Source organism: Cervus canadensis, chromosome 28 (genome assembly GCF_019320065.1).
Source record: "Cervus canadensis isolate Bull #8, Minnesota chromosome 28, ASM1932006v1, whole genome shotgun sequence".
NCBI classification, from domain to species: domain Eukaryota; kingdom Metazoa; phylum Chordata; class Mammalia; order Artiodactyla; family Cervidae; genus Cervus; species Cervus canadensis.
In genome coordinates, this window is record NC_057413.1 from 38,989,495 (window position 1) to 39,010,256 (window position 20,762).

General features: G+C 47.1%; 2 protein-coding genes across 5 annotated transcripts; one reads left to right on the plus strand and one right to left on the minus strand.

Annotated features, from left to right (window-relative positions):
* Window positions 1-246: 246 nt before the first annotated feature.
* On the minus strand, window positions 247-15,892 carry VPS52 (VPS52 subunit of GARP complex). 3 transcript variants are annotated; one of them, XM_043449740.1, is made up of 20 exons: window positions 15,591-15,892; window positions 14,710-14,794; window positions 14,505-14,557; window positions 14,251-14,326; window positions 13,990-14,057; window positions 13,524-13,699; window positions 12,773-12,923; window positions 12,381-12,481; window positions 12,176-12,308; window positions 11,988-12,045; window positions 11,496-11,629; window positions 10,913-11,068; window positions 10,334-10,452; window positions 9,956-10,079; window positions 9,578-9,673; window positions 9,381-9,488; window positions 9,092-9,157; window positions 1,506-1,617; window positions 1,170-1,288; window positions 247-964 (listed from the first exon to the last, which is right to left on the minus strand). In XM_043449740.1, the coding sequence occupies exons 1-20, from the start codon at window positions 15,678-15,680 to the stop codon at window positions 818-820; spliced, it is 2,172 nt and encodes a 723-aa protein (XP_043305675.1). In that variant the 5' UTR covers window positions 15,681-15,892; the 3' UTR covers window positions 247-817. The 3 variants fall into 3 exon arrangements, with proteins under 3 accessions (XP_043305675.1, XP_043305678.1, XP_043305676.1); XM_043449743.1 differs by lacking the exons at window positions 14,505-14,557; window positions 15,591-15,892 and having other exon boundaries at window positions 14,710-14,725; XM_043449741.1 differs by lacking the exons at window positions 14,710-14,794; window positions 15,591-15,892 and having other exon boundaries at window positions 13,990-14,061; window positions 14,505-14,549.
* RPS18 (ribosomal protein S18) lies at window positions 15,656-20,537 on the plus strand. 2 transcript variants are annotated; one of them, XM_043449747.1, is made up of 6 exons: window positions 15,656-15,663; window positions 16,564-16,662; window positions 19,830-19,916; window positions 20,000-20,101; window positions 20,213-20,304; window positions 20,424-20,537. In XM_043449747.1, exons 1-6 carry the CDS (start codon window positions 15,661-15,663, stop codon window positions 20,497-20,499), a joined length of 459 nt encoding a protein of 152 aa, XP_043305682.1. In that variant the 5' UTR covers window positions 15,656-15,660; the 3' UTR covers window positions 20,500-20,537. The 2 variants fall into 2 exon arrangements, with proteins under 2 accessions (XP_043305682.1, XP_043305681.1); XM_043449746.1 differs by lacking the exon at window positions 15,656-15,663 and adding an exon at window positions 15,998-16,092.
* Window positions 20,538-20,762: the final 225 nt, after the last annotated feature.

Below are 20,762 nucleotides of genomic sequence, written 5' to 3' on the forward strand. Positions count from 1 at the left end.
GGCGGCCTGCATCTGCTATTTTCACCAGGGTCACTTCCTCCGCCAGGCTGGTTACTCCTGAAACAGTTCCCACCCTAAAACCAACACAACCACTTTGGCCTGAAGGAACTGGAGGTCAGAGGTAACCGTCTGCCCCGAGTTTCTGGACACCCACCAGAAAGGGATGCAGGCCTGGAGGCAGTCAGAGCAGAGACGGGGCTACCTGAAGGCCCCAGGAGGAAGGAGAAAAGAAACGGGAAAAGAGTGTTACATCATACTAAGTATTTATTGTTTTCTGCAGACTGACCTTGATGTAACTCTCAAGCCAGGAGGGGACTGATTAGTGTTCAAGTTGCTGAGATCTTAGGTCAAAAGGCGACATAAAACAAATCACTTAGAGTGGAAGAAAAAAAAAAAAGCCAACCATTATGAAACAGTCTTCCCCTGCCACACCAATTCCAAGAGTCCAGGCTTCACACCTCATGACATGCTGACAAGAGCTGAGTGAACCAGAAGGTTTTACTGGGAGAAGTAAAAAGCCTTGGGGATGGGGCGGTGGGAGTAAAGAGAGGAATGACAAAACTGGAAAGATAATAGAGGTTATTTTGGAAGCCCAGGAGGAAGTGGTCCTGGGAAACCTGGAGACAAGGGAGATTCCCAAAGCCCAGGGGATCCAGCTTATCCTGACGAAGCAGGGTCCTGGGAATGAAGGCAGAGAGAGGCATGTGAGAACCTAGGAGGCAAGGGGGGAACTGGCAGGGAGCCCCAGGTGAAGAAGGGGATGGGATGGGGCACAGAAGTCCGTGGAGAGGGCTGGCGGCCCCCAGGGCCCGGTGCATCAGAAGTTGGGCTTGTGCTTCTTTAGTTCCACCATGAGGTGGTGGATGTTGATGAGCTCGGCCCGAGCAGGGAGGGCTCGCAGCTGCGGCTGAGACAGCACCCGGTGGAAGCGATGATAGAGCTGGATCAGTTGGGTCAGAGCTCCCTGCTCAGAGAAAGGCACGGAGGGATGAGATGCAGGGTGATGCTAAGGATGATGACAGCCGTCAGCTTAGGGCTCAGCCAGAACTTTGGGCACAGTTGGTAGTTGAAGATCAAGGGTCATTTGTATGATTCCAAGTCCCGAGAAAACAGGAGGGCAGTCCAGTGGTGGGGCGGGGTGGGAGTGGGGACTGGGAATCGCAGGTTACCTGGATGATGCTGGTTCCATTTCTGAAGTTGGTGAAGCTCCGCATCACATCCTGACTCAGAGACTCCACCGACGATTTCCAGGAACTGCCGAAGCCACGGATCAGCTGAGTAACCCGGGCTGAGAGGAGAAGGAAAAAGATCACGGCTAAGTGATGTCTGATCCCACTACGTCCTCCCCAAGGTACAGCCATCCTCACCCTGCAACCCCTCTTTCCTGGGGTTCTCCTGACCCCCTCTTTCGTGCTTGACACCCTCCCCATGTAATCTGCATCCCTGAATTTTTCTTTTCCATTCACCTTTCCCCTGACCCCACCACAACCACCCCATCCTCAGACCTTCTTCCCCTCGAAGTCGTTCCGCTTGTCCACGCTCAATCAAAGCTTCAGCTTCCTTTACAAATGCCACCAGGCCCCCAAAGGGGGGAGACAGCAACTCTTCAATGAATTCCTGTAGGAACGCACACACATACAGAGATGAGTTTCCTGGGGTAGGCACATTTTTCCCAATTCTGACATCAAGACCAACTCGGTCCTTAGAACACTCCCATAAGAACATCTAACCTCCGGAAAAGTCATATACTTTAAGACACTGTTGGTCTCACAAGAGGTAGCGGAAATCTCCTCCCTTCTCAAAAAAAAAAATAATAATAATAAAATAAACCGCAAAACCTTTTTTTAGTTAAATTCTTAAAAATTGAGCTGGGAGCAGAGGGCTAGAACCAGAGAAGCGGGCCCTGAGCACCTGGGAGAGGCAGGGCTACAGGAAAGTCAATGGTCAGGGCAACTTTGCTATCAGGAAGCTGAGCTGATGCGGCCGTGAGTGGAGATGCTGAGCCTGGTCTCATGGGAGCCTCTGAGGGGTGCCAGTGTAGACACAGGTGGATGGTACCTTTCAGCTACTGCAAAAGCAGAGACAAGTCTTCTCTGAAATCTCCCTGATCCCCATTTAGGCCCCTATGACTGCCCCTGATTGAGACCAAGAAAGGAGCTCAAAGATACCCAGTCACAGAAGCAAGCAGGCGACCATGAGTCAGAATAGACAATAAGCAGTGGGCTTAGACCCAAGACTGCTGGTATTAACACTGTCACATACAGAGCAGTTGTACATTCTGTATGAAATGTTCAAAAGAAGTTAAAGACACAGACGCAGACATGACCTATTACCAAGCTCAGAAACAGATAGACTTGAAACAAAATGGGATTTTAAAGAAATGATTTAGAAGAAAACAATTTTTTTTTAATTTAAAAAAAGTCAGCCGGCTAAACTGCAGATTAGATATACCTGGAAAAATGATTGAGCAAATTGGAATTTATAATTGAAGAAATGACTAATGTAGCATAGGTAAGGAGATGGAAATTTTTGAGACATTGAGAGATCTAAAAACCTAATGGTCTAGGCGGTGATCACTGATGGCCACTGGCAAAAAGTAAGCCAAGAAGACATTAAGTGCCCTGAGAGAAGTACACACCACTACCTCTTAAACAGCCTTATAAAAAAAATCTAACTGGAATCTGATCAAGCCTTTCCATTGAATCACACATTTATGGGAAAAGAAGAACAGTTGAGGCACGCTATACAATGCAGTCAGCAAAATCCAGCCTCTACGTCATTCTACATGACAAATGACTCAATTTCTTCCACAAATAAATTGCAAAGAAGAGATAGGGAGGAGATAGAAGGGAAATCTATAGATCAGCGAGATGTACGGGGACTTCCCTGGTGGTCAAGTGGTTAAGACTCCACACTCCCAATGCAGGGGGCCCAGCCTGGATCCCTGGTCAGGGAACTAGATCCCACACGCTGCAGCTAAGACCCAGCAGAGCCAAATAAATTAAAAGAGAGAGAGAGGCATGTATGGACTGTATATGGATCCTGACTTGAACCACTGTTTATAAGTGGGGATACCTGAATACTAGCTACTTTGAGAGTGATTCTTTTTTTTCCAGGCCACCTCAAGTGAAAGCCCCAAGTCCTATTTTTTTTTTAAAGTGTGATAAAGTATTGTGGTTTAAAAAAACATATCCTGACACAGATGAAGTGATAGTGATGTACAGAATTTAATGCAAAATCACTGAGGTTTAGGGGACTGATGGGAGGATGAACAATGGGTTCTGATACAGATGAAACAACTGTCCTGTTATTGGTTGAAGATCTATGATGGCCCCTGGGGGTTCACCATGCTATCCTCTACATAGCACGCACATTTGAAATTTCCCAAAACACAAAGTTAAAATGAAAAGGCAAACAAACAAATAGAAAACAGTGGAAGCCAGGGACTTCCTTGGTAGTCCAGTGGACACAGGTTTGATCCCTGGATAGGGAACTAAGGTCCCACATGCTTCAGAGGAACTAAGCCCATGGGCTGCAACGACTGAGCCCTCTCCCTCCAAAGCCCACGTGCCACAACGAGAGTCTGTGTGCAGCAATGAAAGATCCTGTGTGAAGCAACTAACACCTGATGCAGCCAAATAAATATTAAAAAAAAAAATGGAAGGGTGGGATTAAAATAGAAAAAAAAAAGGAAAGAAAAAAACCCCAACCCAAATAGTAAGATCTAGGAAGGTGAAGGTAGAACTTTTATTCCACTTAAAAATAAACTACTTATATTTAAAAATAAAATCTTCTGTGGAATCTAAAATATGGCACAAATGAATCTATCTACACAACAGGAACAGACTCACAGACAGAGAACAGATCTGTGGTTGCCAAGGGGGAGGGAGATGGAGGAGGGATGGATTAGGAGTTTGCGGTTAGGAGACGCAAACTATTAAATGGGATGGACAAACAACAAGGTCCTACTGCATATCACAGGGGGTCCTACCCAATATCCTGGGATAAACCATATGGAAAGGAATATTAAAAAGAATGTACATATGTGTGTAACTGAGCCACTTCGCTGCACAGCAGAAATTAACACAACATTGTAAATCAACTATATATCAATAACGTGCTCAGTTGCTGAGTCGTGGCTGGCTCTCTGCGACTCTGTGGACTGTAGCCCACCATGGAACTTTCCAGGCAAGAATACTGGAGTGGGTTGCCATTTCCTTCTCCAGATATATCAATAACAAATAAAATCTTTTCCATTCTTCCCACAAAACATCCACTTATATCCACTGAAGGCTGCAAGATAACTAACAGAGATGAGGAAGACATTCCCAAGAACAGATCTTTCCATAATTAAGGAATCTTTATTTGTGACGTGATTTGGGACAGAGATCACGCAACCCAATTCAACCTATTATAGTTGCTTAAATGCAATAAACCCACAATACTCTTTAAACAGTGGGCAGCAAAGGCGGTGGATGCAAAGCTAAGTTCAATTAACAGAGATGACCTGTCCTAACAGTCACCATGAATCACATGTAACAACTGATCACAACAAGGCTAATTGAGACTGAAATGTGCTGTGAACATACACACCAGGCTAAGAGACTTCACATAGGAAAACTTTTCAAATGAATCATTACTCATTTATTTGTGGATAAATAATGTTGAAATGACAGTATCTTGGACATAGTGCTTTTAGTAAAACATATTAAATTTGTTTCACCTGTTTCTTTTTTGTCTATAAAATTTGGACACTAGAAAATTTGAGGCATCTACTATATTTCTATGGGTCAGCAGTGGTCTAGAGTTGGATGGACTTTCTTTAAGTGCTCTATCCAGCCGAAGAGAGTGAGTTTTTGTTTGTTTGTTTTGACCTTGCGGCCCAGCTTGTGGGATCTTTGTTTCCCCACCAGGGATCGAACCTGTGGCCTCTGCAGTGAAAGCATGGAGTCCTGACTTTTGGACCGCCAGGAGAGGGTGTTCTGACCACAGAGGAGTGACCAGAAGGAAGGAGCACGCTGGGCTTTGGCTCGTAATCTCTCCCACACAGTACTGAGCAGCAGCCCGCCCGAAGGGACAGGGACCATCCCCAGCGGGAGAGCCTCAGGGCCTCAGCGGCACTCAGCAGAGTCCTCCGCCTCCCCGAGCACATCTCTGTGGAGTCAGAGGGTCTAGAAAACTGCGGTTCTGGAGGCAGAGCTGACATTCCCTCTGGTCACCTAACTGTGCAGGTGAGGACTTCTCATCTAACTAAACATTTATTTTACGAAACAGAGAGAGCAGAATGGGAACGTTTAACCTATAACTGACCAGATCCCAGGAGAGAAGAAAGATAGGAGGAAAGCAGTGTTTAAAAAAACACTGGCTGCGGGAGAAGGGGCAAGACAGGGATAGGGAATGAAGAGGTACAAACTATTATGTACAAAATAAATAAGGTACAAGGAGATAAGATACAGCACAGGGAACACAGACAATATTTCACATTTAAAAGGAATATAGGGGCTTCCTGGCCACCCAGTGGTTAGGATTCTGTGCTTTCATTGCAGAGGATGTGCGTTCAGTCCCTGGGGGTAAACTAAGCACCCACAAGTCACGTGGTTCAGCCAAGAGAAAAGTAAAGTAGAGAACATAAAGGCATTTAAAAAACAAAAGTAGGACGGAAAAAAACGCTGGTCAATAATTAGCAGGGAAAGCAGAAAGGGAGGGGTGATTGACGCATTAAAACATTTTAAATGTTTAAAAGTCCATGTATTACTTGAGACAGGGGTTAAATATTAAGTTTAGATGTTAAGCTAAATATATGAGGTAAAATTTAAAGGGCAAATTCCAAAAGAATGGAGTACAAAATCCAAACAATTAGAGACAGAAAAAAAGTGATAAGAAAAACAAAGGCAAGAAAAAGGACACAAGACAAACAGAAAACTAAAGATGGCTGAAAAAAGTAGAACTGTCACATTAATCACAATAAACATTTAAAAAAAAGAAAAATTAAAGGGCAGAGATCATTCAATTGGATTTTTAAAATTCCAGCTATTGCTATTTTTAAAAGACTTAAAATGTGAAAAATATGAAAAGGAAAGTAAAAAGAAAGTAAAGTAAAAAATTGGAAATTTTTTAAAAAGTGGAAATAAATTAATAAGCAAATATTAACTAAAATAAAGCTGGAAGAGCTATGTTAATATAAAATATAATAGCTTTAAAAGAAAGTTATTAGGGCTAAAATGGGTCATTATATACTGGCAAATGCTTCAAGTCAGAAGTAAGATCATATGATTCTAAACTTTTGAGAATTTAGATAAAATAAGCTGCAACTACATAAAACAAGATCTGATAAAACTACAGTGAAAAAGTGATAAACTTATGAATTTCAAAACATCTCTCTCAACTATTGACAAAAAAAAATCAGTACAGATGTAAGTGATGTAAATAACAATTAAAGAGCTTGATTCCCACACCTGACAATCAAAGAACATATAGTCTTCTCAAACACATATGGATCATTTTCAAAAGCTGATCATATCCTAGGCCAAAGCAAATCTAAAAAAAAATCTCAAATTTTCAATACCAAAAGGCCACATTCTCCATTCACAATGCAATTGTTAAACATTAATAACAAAAAGGCTTTTGGAAATTTTAAAACACTTCTAAACAATCTTATGGATTAAAGAATAATTGAAATATAAAAGTTCTTTGAACTGAATAATAAAAATGCTACATATTCAAACACACAGAACTCAATAAAAGCAGTATTTAGAGCTAATTTCATAGTTTTAAATCTTCCTAGATGTTTGTGCTGGCAAGTTCTAAGATACTATAAAGGAAGAGATCATTTCAATCTCAAAATCTTTAAGAATAAAAAGGATGAAGAAATCCTTCCTTCCCACCTGCCTCTACAAATCCAGTGTGACTTTGGTACCAAAACGACATTGGTACCTTGTTTTGGTACCAAAACAAGGGCAGGACAAGGAAAGAATATCATAGGCCTATCTCATTTCTGCAGAGAGAAGCAGAAATTCTATATGAATCAGACCAAATCCAGAATGGTTTAACATTCTAAATCTACAAATGTAATATACCACTTGATAGATTTTTTAAAAAATTGAAGTATAATTGATCTGCAATGTTGTGAGTACATGTATATTGAATGAATATACATGTATACATATATATGTATTCTTTTATAGATTCTTATCCTTTATAGAATATGAGATATTAAATATATTTCTCTGTGCTATACAGTAGATCCTTGTTGTTTATCTATTTTATATATAGTTCTGTATATCTGTTAATCCCAAAGTCCTAATTTTTTTAAATTAAATATATGATTACCTCAACAACTGCAGAAAAAGCATACATCCCTGATTAAAAATTCAATACCCATTCATGATTTAAAAAACAACAGTAACTCCTGGAATACTAGGGATTGAAAAAAATGTTCTTTACCTGATAAAGGATATCTATTAAAAAAAAAAACCTACAATAACAGTACTCTTAACGGGGAAATGATGAAAGCATTTGTTTTAAAGTTAGGAAGGGACTTCCGTGGTGGTCCAGTGGCTAAGGCAGGGGGCCTGGGTTCCATCCTTGGTCAAAGAACCAGATCCCACATGCCACAACTAAAAAGAAAAAAACAATCCCACATGCCTCAACTAAGACATGGCACAGCCAAATAAATAAATAAATATTTTTTAAAAATTAAGAAAAGGTAAGGGTTCTCACTGTCACCCTTCTATTCAACCATTCAGCTTTAAACTGGAGGTACCAGCCGGTGCAGTAAGAGAATAAAGACATAGGAATAAAATAGGAAGAACTGAAACTGTCACAATTCAGAGATTATGAATGCCTACACAGGAACACACATCTCCAGAAGGATTATTAGAAATAACTTAGGAAGTGGCTGGCTATATAATCCATATACAAAAATCAACAGCACTTTATATATCAGTTCAAACAAGTAAATTTCCTTTTGAAAAGATAACATTTAACAGTTCATTTAAAAGACAAATTCTAAAAGAATAAAGTCCAAATAATTAGGGGGGGGGGGAAATGAGGTCATTATTTCTAGTAATTCCATGTATTATTCTTAGTAATTACTCCTAAGTAAATGTAGATCCCTGGTCCCGGAAGATCCCACATACAGCAGGGCAACTAAGTCTGAGAGCCTTAACTACTGAGCACACTCGCCTGAGAGCCTGTGCCCCGCTCAGAACGAGAGAGAAGCCCCGTTCGCCACAACTAGAAAAAGCCCACGCAGAGCACCAAAGACCAACACAGCCCCAAATTAATATAAGTAACTAACTTAATTAACTTTAAAAATAATGAGCTACAGCCTCATGTCATAACAGGACAATACTAGAAAAATTATGCGTGAAATAATCCTGCGATTCTGTTACTACAGTGCTCAAAACCAAAACTGAATAGTTACTGTTTTAGCATACAGTTTTTTTTTTTTCTTTCTTTTTTGGTGCTGCAGGATCTTAGTTTCCCAACCAGGGATCGAACCCATATCCCCTGCAGTGGAAGCCAAGAGTCCCAACCACTGGACTGCCAGGGAATTCCCTATAGCTCTATTATTCCCTATGGCCAGGGCATGACAAACACAACATTGAGGTCAATAAGCGCCTGTATGTGAGAGACAGAGAGGGGCTGAGGGAGAATTCAGACTTTGATGTTAGTTATTGCCAAGGCGTGTGGTAGCTCTGTGGATGTCTGGATCATTAAAAACAAAAAAGAAAATAAAACAGACCAGTAATGACAACATGCTGTGAATCACGGGTTGTGTTACAATTCCACTTCCGTGTACCTGGAGTCGGCTGCCACTGCAAGCATGCGTGCACACACTCACTGAACTAAACAGCACACACGTGACTTCCCTGGTGGTCTAGCGGTTAAGAATCCACCTTCCAGTGGAGGGGACGTGGGTTCAGTCCCTGGCTGGGGAACTAAGGATCTACACGCGATGGGGCAACTAAGCCCTCGAGCCAGAAGTACCGAGCCCTGCGCTCTAGGGCCCGTGTGCGGCAACAAGAGAAGCAGGAGCACCGCGCCAGAGACGCAGGGCAGCCAGACTGCCCTCTCCCCACACCCCTACCTGTGTCCGAGCGTTGAGCAGCTGCTGGAAACTTTCAACCTCTTTGCTGTCATCAGCCGCCCGCTCCTGAGGAAGACGGAGGGGAAACTCAAGTTTGGGGAGAAGCTGCCCTTCATGTCAGAATATCCCTGACCTTCCACATTCACCATATGGAGCCGGACACCATGTCAGACTCCAGGAAGAAAACACTTGACAAGGCCAACATGATCTCTGCACTCGTGGAGGAAAGGGGGCAGAGGGGGGACCCGAGGTCTTGGGGGAGGGCGACGGGGGAAGGGGCTTCTGGTACCATCAGCACCCCCAGCATCATGTCGTAGTTGTTGATCAGAAACACAAGCTGCTCCTTCCTCGAGGAGAACTCAGCTGCCACCCGGAGGACAAAATTCTCCACCTCCACCTGAAAAAAAGACCGCAAGGAGGGGGTGACAGGTCGCCCCTCCACACTTCGGCCCCGGGCGACAGGGGGCCCCTCCTGCACCCCCGCACCTGGAGCTGGCCCAGCAGCTGCATGGTCCGTTCGTTGGGAATCGTCTGATTGATGCTGACAAGAGCCGAGGAGAATTCTGCATATCGGCGCGTGATCTGGGAGTAGGAAGGCGGGACGAAAACTCACGCCAAGCCCCTGGCTCAACCCACAAACCCTCCCTCTCCTCCCGACCCCCTCGAAGCTGGCCAACCAGCCTCCGGGTGATCCCCGCCTCCAGGCCCTCCTGCCACAGCGCCCAGCCCACACTCCCAGGGCGCCCCTACATAGGGTGGCCACATGTCCAGCCAGGCCCAGAGACAGCCCCAAGGCCGAGTGACCACACAGTGGGGCTTCCACCCCGCCTTTCAGCAGCCCCCATCACCCCTGCCCGCACTCACGTAGTGAGGCCGAGTGTCCAGCCCGCCGAGGCGCTGAGGGTCAGTGCTGCGGACGCTCTGCACGTTCATCTCCAGGATCAGCTCGAACCGCGGCCACAACAAGGCGAGCACCTGCTCCCAGTACCTGCGGCGCGTTCAGAATCAGAGACCTGGCGAGGGATCTCACGGCGGGGCGGGAGAAACCTGATGGAGGGGTGGCCACCAGTGCAGGCGGGAGTGGGTGTGAGAGGGGAGTCTGGAAACAGCAGTGCCGCCTCCAGGCAGACAAATGGGGCCAGGGTCAACAGTTCACATCGGGGGAGCCCACGGATCCGGGCAGGCTTGTGCAGGACCAAGACCTGAAGACCAGCGGGGCATCAAGGACCAGAACTCAGAGACCTGTCCAGAGCAGGAACGTCCCTCTTGGCTGTGATGTTGCGGAACCGGAGGACGATGTGGATGCAGAGGAAAACAGCAATGGCATCGTAACAGTCAACGAGGTAAGACTCCAGGTGTTTCTGTGGTTTAGGATTTAGAAACAGGCAGAGGACTGAAGTGTCTCTTTCCCAGTGACCAAGGACAAATGCATGTGCTCCTTTGGGGACGTGACACTTGGGGGTGCAGGGAGAGATCTAAATGGAAAATGCTCCCCCTTTCCTGTCCACCAGCCACTCACGATGTCCTGCAGCCTTGCTCACCTAATCTATGATCACAAGCCCATCACAGCAGAATTCAGGGCCAGGAACCAAGGTTTAAGGGCCCCTGAGTGTTCGGGTGCTATTGCCTGGGTGTGAATCACAAGGAGGGGGGCCTCAGGGACCCCAGGCTTTGATGGTTTTGTGGGGAGTCACACAGTGAGAATGAGCTCATGCGTTCTAAAACGAGGGGATCCTGGTGTCAGTGCCCCAGGGCTGTGACCTCACTGCAGTGCTGAGGACGGGGGACAGGGCCGAGCAGCCCAGGAGCAAGGGAGCTCACCTGGGTCATGCTGAGAGTGCGGCCCATGACAGCGTGGAACAGGTCGTGGGCAGCCGGGCCAGACACCACAAAGAACTCACAGATGAAGAGGTATTCACGGCAGGAGTTGTCGAGGAGGGCGTAGTGCTGGCTGCGGAAGAGGGCCTCGAAAGGATACTAGGATGGGAGAGGTAGGAAGAGACACAGACGGGTGGACCCCAGTCCTGGCTCTCCGTGGACATGGCTGGAACATCAGCTCAACTGGGAACCGGTAGCTCAGAAGACCCTCCCCATCTAACCCTCGTTCAGGCTGTGAAAGAGCTTCCTGAACAGGAACTGAAGGGCAGGGGCGGGGTGGGGGGAGCGCTACACGAAAAGAGCCCACCCCCGCCGGCTGTTGCTGCTCCTGCCTTTACCGCCACACCTGCCTAATGATCTATCACCCTCTGTAACACCCCGAGTCAACGGTCCAACCCTCTTCTCATCGCAGAGCACAGGGGCAACTGGAGATGGGGACTCCCCCGGGGCCTGCACCCAGGAAGCTCTGTCCTGAGCTCTGTCCTCAGAGCCCCGCCCCGAGGCTGAGGCTGGCTCTCCCTCCTACCCTCTGCTCGCCCCGCTGGGCAGTGTGGGGCACAAGGATGGGGGCTTCCAGTTCAGCGGGGGAGATGACAGAGCCCCGGGTCCCCAGGGTGAAGATGGTGTTCCTGCTGCGGAGGGACGGCTTTGAGAAGAATCGTGAAGGGTCAGAGTCAAGGAAAACAGTCAGATCACAACTGTGATGAAAGATCAAAGACCCAGGACCTCCAGGGGCCCCCAGCAGCCAGACATGGCCTCGGGGTCCCTCCTCCCCAGTCTTGGGGCCCCACTTCACCTGACATCTGTGAATGGGCTTCAGGGAGACTCTACGCTCCCTGACATCATATGCAAAACTCAGTGTTAGGATGATCTGTGCATTTTTCTGAGGAAGGAGGCTCCCGCCTTGATCTCATTCTCCAAGTTTTGGTCCCACAGAAAAAGGTAAGCAGCAGGGCCTTGGAGCTAGAAGCCCTTCCCTCTCCAGGCCCAGCAGGAGCGCCCCTCAGCTCCAGGATATCTTTCTTGGCTGTATCTTCCACGCCCATTAGGTCATCCTTCTCAGCGACTTCCTCATACTAGATAAAAGAAGAGAGAGAACTAGGAACTATTTCTTCCCAATGCACAACTTAAAAAGATGTACAACAAAAAAAGAAGTCCCTCCTCCCAGCTCAGGCGCCCAGAGCACCTCTCCTTCTAGAGGCTCACCTGCACCTTCATGAGCCGCCCCAGGTAAGAGCGATAGTAAGACAGATATATCTTGCTCAGCGTCTCCACGTACTCGTCCCTGATTTCCTTCGCAGTGGCTCGTTCGTTGCCCAGCAGGAACTGATAGAAAAACCTGGAGGAGCCAGGGACCAGTCAGTCTCCCAGCCAGCCCCCCAGGACACCCGCCCTTTCTCTGGGTGGCGACCTGTATTTCAGCAGGGCTGTCTGTGGGATCTGATAGTTGGTCATTGGCTTTCTGAAGGAATAAATCTTCTGAAGGATGAACTCTCGGATCTTTGTCACGGCCTAGACGTGGGGGACCAAACACAGGGCATGAAGCTGCAGCCTTCTCACTGCCTGGGAAGCACCGAGGGAAGGAACGAATGTTGACTATTGGAGGAGCAAAAGTAGAGAACACCTCTTTGATATCTGTTTAGACTTTCAGAGGAACCCAGAGATGTGAGGATGAGCCCTGCCACGTAAAGGCAAGAAGTTCTTTGGGGTGGGCTACAGTGAGCTTTGCCAGAGCAATCCAGGGTAGAGATCTAAGGGAGGCTGGTTCGAGTCATTTCTAGGGTATCCACCCCCACTTCCCACCTTGACTCGGAGGCGGTCAAGCACACCCCGGACATCTGCACAGGCCGCTGTGCCTCTAGCCTCCTGCTCCCGGACCGCAGCTGCCTTAGCATCCAGCTCCTGCAGCTGCTCCAAGAACCGGGGCTCTGTGACTGGTGCCTCCAAAATTGCCCTGGGGAGCAGGGAGGGGTGGGATGAGTGAGGAGGGAGACCCAGACACCCCGAGACTCTACACCATACCCCTGGCATCCAGCTTCTGTCTCCTCTCCCTTCGTACACTGCATCATAGGGTCAGAAGACATGCACAATTTTCTGTTCCTGGATGCACATACCTCCATCACCCCCATCAGCCTTAAACCCCTCCTCAATGCCCAACCCCAGATGATTCCTATTGCTTAAAGCCTGAGTCAGGGTAAGAAAGAGCTGTCAGCTACCCATCATTTTCTGGAAAGTGTGTGATAACCTGGAGCCAGGAGCCCCATGTGGTTACGGAGGGTAGGTGACGCCAGCCTATCCACTTTCTATGATGCTGTTGTCCTTTGTTATTCAGTCACTCAGTCATGTCCAATTCTTTGCAACCCCACGGCTTGCACCACGCCAGGCCTCCCTGTCCCTCACTATCTCCTGGAGTTTGCCCAAGTTCATATCCACTGAATCTGTGATACCATCCAACCATCTCATCCTCTGTCTTCTGCCTTCAATCTTTCCCAGCAGCAGGATCTTTTCCAATGAGTTAGCTATGACATTAGGACCCTTCAAACTAGTGACTCACGTGACCAGAGCAGAGGGCACCACGAGACCATCAACAAGCTCCCCAAGTTTCCCCCGGACAGCCTGACGGTTCCGCAGTCGAATGTTCATGGCTCCTGACTGTTCCTGCAGTGTCCGGATCTCAGAGCTGATGGAGCTGAGATCACTCTGAAAAGCTCCCAACATCTGCTCCATGCGCTGGGAGAAGGCAGAAGTGCTGCTGAATAGCCATAAGATTGGTAGAGGACAAGTTTCTAGGTAAAGTCTCTAATACTTACCAAACTATGAGAATAGTGGATGATAAGGAAAGAGGTACCCCAAAGGCAAATAACAATGTTAGTCATGGCAGCAACAATAGAAAAGGCTGCTGAGATCACCCTGAAAACGTCTCTAACTGTCCCTGCCCGAGGCAGATGGCTTAAAGAATGGTCCTAAAGACCATGATCTGAGCTTAGGGACATGAGGGGTCCCACGGCATGGTTACTAACCTCAAGGACAGCATCGCAGGCTGTGATCTGATTGTGCAGAGATGCTATGTTCTCACTCTCTTGGATATCTGACTCACAACAAGTCAAGGGGCCTCACTGTGGAAATGGAGATTCTCAGACTTCCGTAGGACCTCTCCAATTTCTCCCTGAGGTGACAGAAACCTCAGAGAGAATATGGCAGCCCCGGCTGGGCTGTCAGCACCATACCCCCACAAAATGCCCATTTTAATAACAGCACCCCTCTCCTCTGCTGGAGGATACAATCCCGAATGGATTTCTGCTCAATCTGCTGTAGCTCCAGCTCAACCTGCTTTGAATAGTGACGAAGATCCACACCCTGGGAGAACAAAAACGTGAGAGGGTCAGGAGGAAGTCAGTGAAGGGACACTGGAACAAAGTCAATGAAGGACTAGAGAAAAAGACACCAGGGTCATACTAGGAGCGCAAAGGACTTTCTTCTTTCCTTTAAGGGGAGGGTTCATGGAGGGGCAGATTAGTACGCTGGAAAGCCTCACCGTTTTAAGAGCTTCCTTTACTAACTCATCCTCCAGATTCGCCTGAATGTGAACTGCAAATAGAAGTTCATCACAAAGGTTCAGCTAGTTCTACAGCTCTGTCTCCACACTGAACATCCGCACACCAGTCCCTGCCTTAGTACTTGCAGAGCTCAGCCTCTCAGGTTACAGGACCACATACCCCCCACCTCCTGCCATCACTTACCATCCACTTCATCCAGGATGAATTCATCAGAGGTGATGTCCAACTCTCCAATCTGCAATGGTTCCTGAAGACCTGGACCACCCCCCTGGAGAGGAACAGGTTAATGGGAAAGGGAAGGAGAACAGAATATAATGGAATAGTCACCAATGCTTCGAGTGGAGAAGAGGGACTTTCACTGGGGAATCACAGGTAAATACTGAGTTCACAAAATGTCAGAAGTTCCATATTGTCTCAGTCTAATTGGGGCTAATGGATAGGGAATGGGACAAGGAGAACAGGCAACCCACGAAAGGTGAAGGTAACCAAATGAGAAAAATTAGGAGATGCAGAGGGCAGAGTAGAACTTGAAGGTGAATTTAGGATCTCTAGACTGCTGCTACCTTAAATGTTCTATCACCATCCTTCTGGGGCGCCCCAAGTTTCCTACCTGCCAGGTGCCATATTACATATATTCACTCACCCAATCCTAACCCACAACATATATAGTAGGTCTTAGTTTTTTTCTCCTTATAGGTGTGGAAATAAGGGTATAGAGAGACAAGTTAAACTTGCCCGAAGTCACACAGAGGATACGTGGCAGGGCTTTAATTAGAGCCCAAGCAATCTGGTTCCAGAAGCCATGTTCCTAGACTTTATACTGCTTCTCTACTCTGCCCAAACATCTGGAAGTTAACTGAAATTGTGGCCCCAGAGCCAGAGTCTCGGCCATGCTGACCCCCGCTCAGGTTCAGGTCGGATCCCAAGGAGGCGTTTGGAGAGCCAAGCCGGGTAGCATCACTGGCAGCTGCGAGTTCCCACCCTTGTGCCTACACCCAGCCCAGGCCTTCCTGACGTGAGGAGACTGGACAAGACTCTGAAGGAGAAACAGCCCTGCTTCTCACCAGCGGGCCCTCCTCCTCCTCCATATCTGAAGCCCCGGCCCGCAACACCAGCTCGCGAGCAGCTGCCGCCATGGTCGCAGCGGCGGCCATTCCGCGCAGCCTCACTTCCGGCAGCTGTCAGTCAGGCGAATCTTTTCCCCGGAATGGCACTACAGGCCCTGGAGTGTCTTGCACGGCGCGAAATCGCTTCCAGATATTTGTTTGCCTGCAGTCTTCCTGTTTCAGCTGTAACCGCTTCACCCAAGTGCAAATGACAAGTGAAATTCTTAAGCACAATCTTCAAACCGGAACCTTTGTTGCTCGCACACACAAGACCTTTACGAACAGTAAAGAACACACGCACCGGAAGTCGTGGCGCCAGATTCAGACTCTTGAAGTTTCCGGAAGCTCCTTGCGCAGATAGCCCCGCCCTTTCCGCCTGGTAGCAATATAAGTCTGTTACGTCACTTCCGTTTTCTCTTCCACTGGAGGCCTACACGCCGCCGCTGGGGCCGCCGCCATGGTAAGAGTGGAATCCTTGCGGGGATCTAGCGACATCGGGACCGGGGCAGGGAAGGTCTTGCTGTCAGAGGGTTGAAAATGTCCTGTCTTGGGGGCCTGCAACTTTCTGGGTGGAGCCTCGGATCGCGCTTCTGGAAAAGGACGACTAAAGACATCCAGTTCTGGGGACTGGGGCCGGAGGAAGTACCTCCCCGGGCACTAGAACGCTTTGGACGGGTGTGGGGACCTCGGTCTCCGCCACTGAGAGTGTACTTGGGGAAAGGGCAGAAGACACGCTTCTTCTTCGAGGTTGCGTTTTCCCAGGCCTGAACACTTCTCATGTTCCTGTTGTCTGCAGAACTCAGAAGTTTGTTCTGTGGTGAAGACCTGATGGGGGTTTCTTGCTCCCTGTGTGACAAGCTTAGCGTTCGTGTTTGAGGTTACGGTTTGATACTAGTTCACTGTGTCTGATTTCTCCCTCAATCTCTCTCAGTCTCTAGTAATTCCTGAGAAGTTCCAGCACATCTTGCGAGTACTCAACACCAACATCGATGGGCGGCGGAAAATTGCCTTTGCCATCACTGCAATTAAGGTAAAGGAGGGTAAGGACTGATGGCTTCATTGGTGGCTCAGGCGGTATAGAATCTGCCTGCAATATGGGAGACCAGGGTTTGATCCTTGGGGTTGGGAAGATCCCCTGGAGAATCTCCAGTATTCTTGCCTGGAGAATTCCATGGACAGAGGAGCTTGGAGGGGCAACAGTCCATGGGGTCGTACAGAATCAGACACGACTGAGCGACTAACACACAGGCAGGGTAAAGACTAGAAACTATAGATGGAACTTGAGTTGTTAACATCTGAGCCGAAAGTGAGGCAAGGTGAGGGGAGTCCCAACCAGATCGCCTTGTCTGCTAGGTTAAAAAAAAAGAATGATTAAGAGAGCAACTAGTCCTCTTAACCCCTTGCCCCATTTGTCCCAAAAAGTAAGTGAGAAAAGCCAAAGAGTAGTCTCAGGTCAAACCAAGAGATTTCACCTAGGAAATGGGGAAGTTGGGTAAGTACCTTCAAAGTACCATTTGAAGGGTGAGTAGAAATGCCAAGAGATTCCAAGTATGAAGAAACCTATAGTTACTATGTCAGTGAATGCAAGCTTGGATATCTCCCTTAACCAACCTAATAAACTCCCAGCCTTCCAGACGGGGATGTTATCCTTTAAAAAGATTTTTTAATTGTGGAAATGACTGAGTACGTGTTCTGCCAGTATGTTTACACTTCTTGGAGCCAAGGATAGGCCTTTCTTGCTTAGAATCCCCAGAAGACATTATGATAAGTATTTTACAAATAGTTGGTTTAAAACAGCAAATCCTCATCAGCTTTTCTTCGTGAGATTTCTTTGTCACATTTACTTTTTCATTCTGTAATTCAAGGAGCACAGCTTTCATTCTTAAATAGTACGTTTCATCTTTTTCTGTGAAACTAGTAAGGCGGTGAAAAATACAGTGCAGGCTCACCTCATTTTATGGAGCTTTGCAGATAATGTGTTTTTTTGTGGCAGCTCTTACGACACTTTTTCAACATTTGCTCACATGGTGTGTGTGTCATATTTTGATGAAATACTTTAAAAGTTTTCACTGGTGTATTTGTTATATGTGATCAGTGACCTTTGTTACTACTGCAAGAAGATTTAGACTTGCTTAAAGTTCAGATGATGGTTAGTACTTGATAGTAATAAAGTATCTTGATTAAGGTATGTATAGGTTTTCTTAAGAGGCTGTTGCTCACTTAATAGATTATGTAACTACATGTGCTGGGAAACCAAAATACCATGTAGCTCTCTTTATTTTTCAGTGTTGTTGGGTGTGGTCTGGAACTGAGCCTGCTGTATCTCTGAGGTTGCTCGTTCTGTTTTTAAAGATTGCTAGCATCTTAGGTCAGATAGTGAAAATAAAAGATGAGCATGGTTGGTAGGATGCTAACTGTGTGGAAAGTCAGCTTTTGCTGGCTCTTCTCTGGTGAGACAGCCAAAGCTTAGAGGTGCCTGGTCTTTTGTTAATGATCTGGAACGTGGGGTTGAGTAATACTTAGAAATTGGAAGGGAGTTGCTGGGGGTGGTGGCTGAGTAGGAGGAGGGATTCCTCAAAAAATTAAAGGAGCAAAGTTAATTGGGAAAGGTGAGGTATCAAAGGTGACATAAGCAGAAAAGGGTATTTACTGAGGTAACACATCTGCAAGATTTTTCTGTGCCATGATCCCTTCTTTTCTTTCCATTTGTACACTTCTGCTATGAATACTCCTTAAGGTTAGACGGTCCTTCCTCTAAATCAGGATGATAACTGGTCATCTGGATTGTTCGGAAACATGGTTGGAATTAGTCATGATGACTGAACGATACCCACTGGTTCTCATAATTGGCAAACCAGTATCTAAATAGGGCTTTCAAAAAGCTTGACAGCAACTAAAAAAACCTGTTTATCAAAAGTTTTAAACACTAAAAAGTAGGAGGGAGAGAATTATTGGCCCCCTGTTGATGTATCCAAGGGACTCCTGAAAAATCCTTGGACAGCAGGGAGATCAAACCAGTAAATCTTAAGGGAGGTCAACTCTGAATATTCACTGGAAGGACTGATGTTGAAGCTCCAGTATTTTGGTCATCTGATGCTGGGAAAGATTGAGGACAGAAGAAGAGGGCATCAGAGGTGAGATGGCTGGACAGCATCACCGATGCAGTGTACATGGAGTTGGGCAGATTCTGGGAGATGGGGGACAGGGAGGCCTAGTGTGCTACAGCCCACAGGGTCACAAAGAGCTGGACACTACTGGGTGCCTGAACAACACTCAATGTATCATCTTGCTAAAAACTAGAATCTTGTTTTATCTTTACTTTTCTCTACCTGCTTGTATTTTACAGTGAGTCTCAGACGTACCGCCTGTAAATGCTTAGGTTCTGAGACACATATCTTCGTCTCATCTCAATCAATCTGGTAATTTGACCTCTGGGTCACTTTCTTTCAGAGAGGAAATCCAATTTCCTGGGACCTTTGTGACAGATTTGTTGGCTTAAAACAACAGAAACTTAATCTCTCAGTTCTGTATGCCAAACATCCTTGGTTTCCTTGTCTTGGCAGCTGCATCACTCTAGTGTCTCACCTTATCACATGGCCTTCTTGCCTGTCTGTGTCCTCTCCTTTTATGAGAATACCAGTCATTGAATTTAACTATTTCTAACCAAAGCCATGTTTTGAGGTTCCAGGTGAACAGAAATTTGGTGGAACACTACTCAACCCAGCACAGTCTTTCACTTTGCAAATCTGTTTGGCTCGTGAGTTCAGGTGGCAAGGAGTAACAGCGTTGGTGGTGATAGGATGCCACTGGCTTCAGTGTTTATTTTGATCATAGGGATGCAGTGACTTGCCCAAAGGGCCTGTGGCCCTTGGACGGGAGCAACTGACAATGCCACCCGTTAACCATTAAATTAAACACCCTTAACCGTTAATTCAGAGAACCTTGATCTTGCTGCCTTGGTGCTCCGCTGACTCTGAGAGGCATCAATTTTATCTCCAGTGTAGAAATCAGAAGGTGCCACTCTTGGGTGCTGCAGCTTTCAGGGGGTATCAAAACTTTTTTTTCCCTTTAATGATCAGGCTTTGTATCTGGAAGAGTGTAAGTTATTTTGGACCCTACCTTTGTGTGCTTTTTGAATCATGGGTCTATAGAGGAAACACAAAAGTTCAGACACACAACTCTAAAACCTCTCTTCAGGGTGTGGGGCGAAGATATGCTCATGTGGTGTTGAGGAAAGCAGACATCGACCTCACCAAGAGGGCAGGAGAGCTCACTGAGGATGAGGTGAGGACAGGGGAGGAGGGGCTGGGATTGGGCCTGCTTGGAGATGGGGGCTGTCTGGACCTGACCCTTGTCCTGCCTGCCAGGTGGAACGTGTGATCACCATTATGCAGAATCCACGCCAATACAAGATCCCAGACTGGTTCTTAAATAGACAGAAGGACGTGAAGGACGGAAAATACAGCCAGGTGTGTGTGGAGACGGGAGAGCTTAGAGAAAAGCAGGGTGTCTGGTTGGGACTGGCCCTAGGAGACCAGGGCGTAGAACAGTCATCCCTCAACTGTCTCCCGTCTGTGCAGGTCCTGGCCAACGGTCTAGACAACAAACTCCGTGAAGACCTGGAGCGACTGAAGAAGATTCGGGCCCACAGGGGGCTGCGCCACTTCTGGGGGTGAGTGGGGGCGTGTTTGTCTGTCCTTAAACTCCCAGGGCCCTCTCAGGCCCTGTCTTTTCCCAGAGCTTTGCTTTGTGTGCTGAGTAACCTGTCACCTTTGTCTTTACTTCTTGCAGACTTCGCGTCCGAGGCCAGCACACCAAGACCACAGGACGCCGTGGTCGCACTGTGGGTGTGTCCAAGAAGAAATAATGTGTGGGCGTTGTGTTAATAAATAGTTTATGCAGTTATGGCTTCCTTCTTGTGGTTCTTTGCGTTTTTCTGGAAACTCTAATAGGGAATATACTTTCATACTGGGCCCTGTTGGTCACTTTTCACACTTGCTTGATGTCCCCACTCAGCTGCCCAGACCTTGTCTTGGTCTTTCTGTTCCATTTGCTGCGCTCAGGTTCTCTCTAGCTGTGAGCATGGCTGCTCATTGCAGAGCAAGGCTCCGCGGCCGGTAGTGGTGCTCC